This window comes from Adiantum capillus-veneris, chromosome 4 (assembly GCF_014529385.1).
Source record: "Adiantum capillus-veneris isolate H3 chromosome 4, ASM1452938v2, whole genome shotgun sequence".
NCBI lineage: Eukaryota > Viridiplantae > Streptophyta > Polypodiopsida > Polypodiales > Pteridaceae > Adiantum > Adiantum capillus-veneris.
In genome coordinates, this window is record NC_140934.1 from 4,846,617 (window position 1) to 4,852,311 (window position 5,695).

At 41.7% G+C, this 5,695-nt stretch overlaps 2 protein-coding genes across 2 annotated transcripts; both read left to right on the top strand.

The window, feature by feature from the left end:
* Window positions 1-226: 226 nt before the first annotated feature.
* On the top strand, window positions 227-1,750 carry LOC147458646 (uncharacterized). The gene has a single exon (XM_086510043.1). It carries the CDS (start codon window positions 227-229, stop codon window positions 1,748-1,750), a length of 1,524 nt encoding a protein of 507 aa, XP_086366169.1.
* A 1,164-nt stretch (window positions 1,751-2,914) lies between these two features.
* LOC147458647 (uncharacterized) lies at window positions 2,915-3,892 on the top strand. The gene has a single exon (XM_086510044.1). The coding sequence runs from the start codon at window positions 2,915-2,917 to the stop codon at window positions 3,890-3,892; it is 978 nt and encodes a 325-aa protein (XP_086366170.1).
* The last annotated feature ends 1,803 nt before the right edge of the window (window positions 3,893-5,695 follow it).

Sequence of the window (5,695 nt, forward strand, 5' to 3'; positions counted from 1 at the left end):
GAATGAGTTGCAAAACACGATGAGTCATGTTTCAAAACTCAAACCAGATGTTTTGGAAAGCTTGCAATCGATGATGCATCGAGTAAATCCGTATGTTCAAGCTTTTAGGGGGTTTGCTACAATGCTCCAAACTTCCAATATTCCGGAGATTAGGATGGTCATTACTGAGAAGCGTACAAATGGCTAGCAATATGTTGCTCCAACAAGTGTGGAAGTTGTTGCAATCATGCCTGGTCAGGGTGAAGAGAGCAACATTGGCCATCGTGATATTGTGTTGAATCTTTTGGGTGGTGGTCTAAAAAGAATCTCAAATTGCCATAGGTCATACATGCCTCTATTATATGTGTTGCTATTTCCAAGTGGTGAAGAAGGTTGGAATCCTTACATACCCCAAGTGAACAAAGCGGAAGTAAACAGAGAGCGAGTAAATGGAACTACAAAGTATATTTCTACGATGGATTTCTACAAGTATAGATTGCAAATTAGAGATGACACAACACAATGTCTTTTACGTGGTGGTAGGCTACTGCAACAATATATTGTTGATGCATATAGTTGTATGGAGGAGTTGAGGCTTTTGTGGGTTCGTAATCATCAAAGTGAACTTCGCAGTGAGGTGTATCAAGGCTTGACAGATATGGTTGGAGCAAGAGATGGAGCAAGGGATGATAGAGAAATGTTATTGGGTGCTAATGTTGGAAGAAGGGTTGTATTGCCTTCTTCGTATGTTGGTGGCCCTCGCTATATGCCCCAGCTGTACCAGGATGCTATGGCAATTGTACGCAAGAGAGGAAAACCTGATCTCTTCATTACATTCACATGCAATCTTGGATGGAAAGAGATACAGGATGCATTACTGCCTGGACAGACATCCAATGATCGTCCTGATCTTACTGCCCGTGTTTTCTACCATAAGTTCAAGGATTTGATGGGCTTGATGATTAAGAGAGCTATTTTTGGTAAGGTCATTGGACACATTTCTGTGATTGAGTTCCAAAAGAGAGGCCTTCCTCATGCTCACATTCTATTGATACTTGCATCTGAGCATAAGCCAACAGAGACATTGCATTATGATAAGATTGTGTGTGAAGAGCTTCCTGATAAAGTAATGTTTCCACAGTTGTATGATGTTATCAGTCAGTGTAATGTGCATGGCCTGTGTGGAAACTTGAATAAGAATTCTCCATGTATGAAAGATGGAAAGTGCAGGTTTAAATATCCTCGAAGCTTCAGTGCGTCGACTACTGTGGCTAGGGATGGATACCCAACGTACATGAGGAGGGATGATGGAAATTACACTGTTCGTAATAAAGTGCAAATGAGTAATAAATGGATTGTTCCATACAATCCATTTTTGTCAATAAGGTACAATGCACATATCAATGTGGAGGTTTGCTCCACTATATCTGCTGTGAAATATCTCTACAAGTATGTGTATAAGGGACATGACAGGGCCACTGTTGTTCTACAAGATAGTGAAGGGCTTCTAAATGAAGTTACAAACTATCTTAATGCTCGATATGTATCAGCATCTGAGGCTATCTGGCGTATACTTGGGTTTCATATGCATAAAGAGAAAGCTGACATACAACGGCTCCAAGTTCACTTGCCTCATCAAAATCAAGTCATCTTCAGCGACAGAGCGACTGTACAGAGTGTGGTGGAGGGAGAGGTCAGCAAAAAGACAACGCTCACTGAGGGTTTGTTGCAAATCAACAATATCCAGAGGCCAACGATTTGTTGTACATAGACTTTCCAACAAAGTGGGTTTGGAAGCCAGCAAGTAGAACATGGACTCAAAGACAGATTGGTGACATGATTGGAAGAATGTACCACATTGTTCCCAATGCTGGAGATTTGTACTATTTGCGTATGTTACTCAACATGTGCAAAGGATGTAAGTCTTTTGAGGATATTAGAACCTTCAATGGACAAGTATATGACACATTTAAAGAAACATGTAATACACGAGGATTACTGCAAGTTGATGATGAATGGTTTCTTTGTTTGGAAGAAGCTTCTTTTCAACAAACAGGGCAACAATTGCACCTACTGTTTGTAGTCATTTTGGTTTTTTGTGATCCAATACATCCTGGTGCATTGTGGAATCGCTTCTGTAAGGATCTTTCTGAGGACCATGTATATCATATGAGGGAGAATATCTGTGAACACATGGCTCAAAACCAAGCTTTATCAAACTTAGAGACAATGCTTCAACACTATGGAAAGAGGCTCTCGGATTATTCTGGAATGCCCCAGGTGGATCACACACTGCAAACTATGAGTGAGCATGGAGTGCTTGCTGAAGAGTTCATGTATAACAGAGAGGAACAAAGAGTATTGTCTGCTCGAATGGAATCATCTTTCAATGTTGGGCAAAGGGAAGCTTACAATCGGGTTTTACAAGCAGCTGGCCAGAGCATAGGGATTGTTTTTTTCTTGGATGGGCCAGGTGGAACGGGAAAGACTTATCTCTACAATGCATTGCTCTCTCGGATACGTGGAGAGTCCAAAGTAGCTTTGGCATGTGCATCGTCCGGGATTGCAACACAACTTCTCGACAATGGAAGGATTGCACACTCTAGATTCAAGATCCCTATTGATATAACTTCTGAGTCCACATGTAACATTAAAGTAAACAGCCAGCTTGTTGAGCTATTGCGAATGAGTTCACTGATCATATGGGATGAGGCCCTCATGGCTCATAGACACGCTTTTGAGGCTCTTGATAAGACACTAAGAGATGTCATGAAAAATGACATGTTGTTTGGTGGAAAGGTTCTCCTCCTTGGTGGGTGATTTCAGACAGATATTACCTGTTGTGAGTAAAGGGGGAAGAGAAGACATTGTCAATGCATCTTTGTGCCACTCATACATTTGGCAACGTACAGAAATCATGCATCTAACACAGAATATGCGAGTGGTCAATTGTTTTAGTAATGTTATTGAAAGAGAGTTTGTGCAGTGGACACTTGATATTGGTAATGGCCATGTTTGTGATGGGGGCATACTTGATAATGTGGCTTTTCCGGCCCGCATGATGCTACCACAAAATAATTTGCAAGCATTGGTTGCTTGCATATATAGAGACCTTGAAACACAAACTTGCCATGCAACCTTTTTCAAGGATAGAGCAATTTTGGCTCCACGGAACAAGGAGGTGGATGCTATAAACAATTTGGGCTTGCAGCAATTTCCTGGTACTTATAAGGAATATGTCAGTGCAGACGTAGTATGTGAATCAAATTGTGATAGCATTTTATTTACAAGTGAGTTTGTAAATAGTTTAGATCTTGAGGGAGGTTTTCCACCGCATGTTTTACAATTGAAACAGAATGCTCCAGTTATGTTGCTTCGCAATTTGGATCCAAGAAGTGGTCTTTGTAATGGGACACGTTTGATTTGTAAGCAATTCCACAGCAAAGTGATTGAAGCAGAAATCATTACAGGGTCACATACAGGAAATGCAGTGTTCATCCCAAGGATTGATTTTCTCATGGGATCTAGAGAAGGTCTCCCTTTTGATTTGAGACGTCGCCAATTTCCTCTACGTTGTGCTTTTGGGACAATCAACAAGGCGCAAGGCCAAACATTGGGAGTTCTTGGATTGTATCTCCCAACACCTGTTTTCACCCATGGTCAACTGTATGTGGCAATGTCTCGCGTGAGATCCTCTTTTGCCATCAAGGTTATGGTTGGTGATAGTCACTTAACAAGCGTTAGTATACATGGAGATCAAAGAACATACACATCTAACATTGTCTACAAAGAGGTGTTGCAATTGACCTGCCCCCTGCCACCCCTTGCCATGGGGTTTAACGTGGTTGGATATGTTTTATCATCCAATAAAAAAGCAGGTTCACTCTCGCAACTATTTCTTTTTCATTTATAAGCTTAGTATATCTTCTTACGAAACATGGTGTATTCATTGAAACAATTGACTAAGATTTATTAGTGCTGAGAGATTTATGATTCATGTGCTTTTTGATGAATTTCTAATCCTTTATTTATGTATATATGTATATGTATGAATGAAGATGGATCTTAATGCCTCTGTGACTTATACATTAGGGAGACGACCTCGACACGTCCGAGGTAAAATATTATATATGTGTGTTTGTGACATTTCGATACTTTAAAGAATTTAAATCTCACAGTCAACGATTATGTATTAGATCTACCATTATGGAGGGGTCCAATCACAGCCATGCAAGTGATTCATCTACTCGAGGACTTGGATGTAGCAAGGTAACAATGTTGATGTTGATATAGTAAAGTAATAGCTTTTGTGTATCAAAATATCTATCTATATTAATAGCCTTTTGTTTGGCTATAGATCACAATATTACCCAGAATTCTTGATGGTGGGTATATATCATGCTTCATATGATCCGAGCTTGCTGTGCTACATTCAAGTTGCTATTCAGAGAGGATTCAGAACACGTGTCACCATTGTAGAGTTAGGCAGAACCCGTCCAATCAATGCTATGTTTGCTCAAAATCTTAGTCTCGGTGCTTGGTTCCTACGTGTTTTTGTGTTAGGATCTCTTCCTCCAGTGATTGGTAGATGTGTTTTACATCGTGGGCCATGGGTGGTTCGATACCGCAGCAGAGCATGTCGTAGGCTACGCTTTTGAGCGTATAAATCTTAAGTCTCTACGGATGTTATATTTTTTGGCATAGGAAATATCACTTACTCTATAAATGTTGGTGCAAAGTTAGTTTGAAAATGTGTTGTGATGACTTTTGCAAAGATTTAAATGTTGTCCATCTTATAAATTTCAAACACATACAATACCTCTCTCTCTCTCTCTCTTTGTTGTCCATGTACTGAGCTCTCTCTCTCTCTCTAGCTAGAGAGAGAGACAGAGAGAGAGAGTGAGGAAAGGAGAGAGAGAGAGAGCTCTGTACATGGACAACAAAGAGAGAGAGAGGGGGGGGGGGGGGGGGGGGGAGAGGGAGACAGAGAGAGAGTGAGGAAAGGAGAGAGAGAGAGAGAGAGAGAGAGCTATGTACATGGACAACAAAGAGAGAGAGAGGGGGGGGGGGAGAGAGGGAGACAGAGAGAGAGTGAGGAAAGGAGAGAGAGAGAGAGAGAGAGAGAGAGAGAGAGAGAGAGAGAGCTCTGTACATGGACAACAAAGAGAGAGAGAGGGGGGGGGGGGGGAGAGAGAGAGAGAAAGAGAGAGAGCCCAGTACATGGACAACAAAGAGAGAGAGAGAGAGAGAGAGAGAGAGAGAGAGAGAGAGAATCCACCCAGTATGTAGACAAAGAAAAATGCTCGAAAAACACCAAGGTTTAGTGTAATCCCACTTACAAATTTTGGGATTTACCTCTGCATTTTAAATTTGAAGGAGGACTGATGAAAGAGTTCCCTATAGCCTTGATGACTGCGAGAGAGAGAGAGAGAGAGAGAGAGAGAGAGAGAGAGAGAGAGAGAGAGATGTACGGGCTCGGGAAATCTCACAGCCTCACGCCCGGGCTCTTGGTATCAACCGTCACAACATCGTAGCATGTTGTGGGGCGCCAGTTATGGCGTGGTGAACCAGGGTAGGCCAACGAATCTACTGAAACGAGACAAGGTGCACAAACCAGAGAGAGAGAGAGAGAGAGAGAGAGAGAGAGAGAGAGAGAGAGAGAGAGAGAAGAAGAAGAAGAAGAACACACACTGGTTGTGCTCGGGAAAAATGTGTC

Coding starts and splice junctions, on each gene's coding strand:
- LOC147458646 (XM_086510043.1), top strand. CDS start 227: ATGCCTGGTCAGGGTGAAGAGAGCAACATTGGCCATCGTGATATTGTG.
- LOC147458647 (XM_086510044.1), top strand. CDS start 2,915: ATGCGAGTGGTCAATTGTTTTAGTAATGTTATTGAAAGAGAGTTTGTG.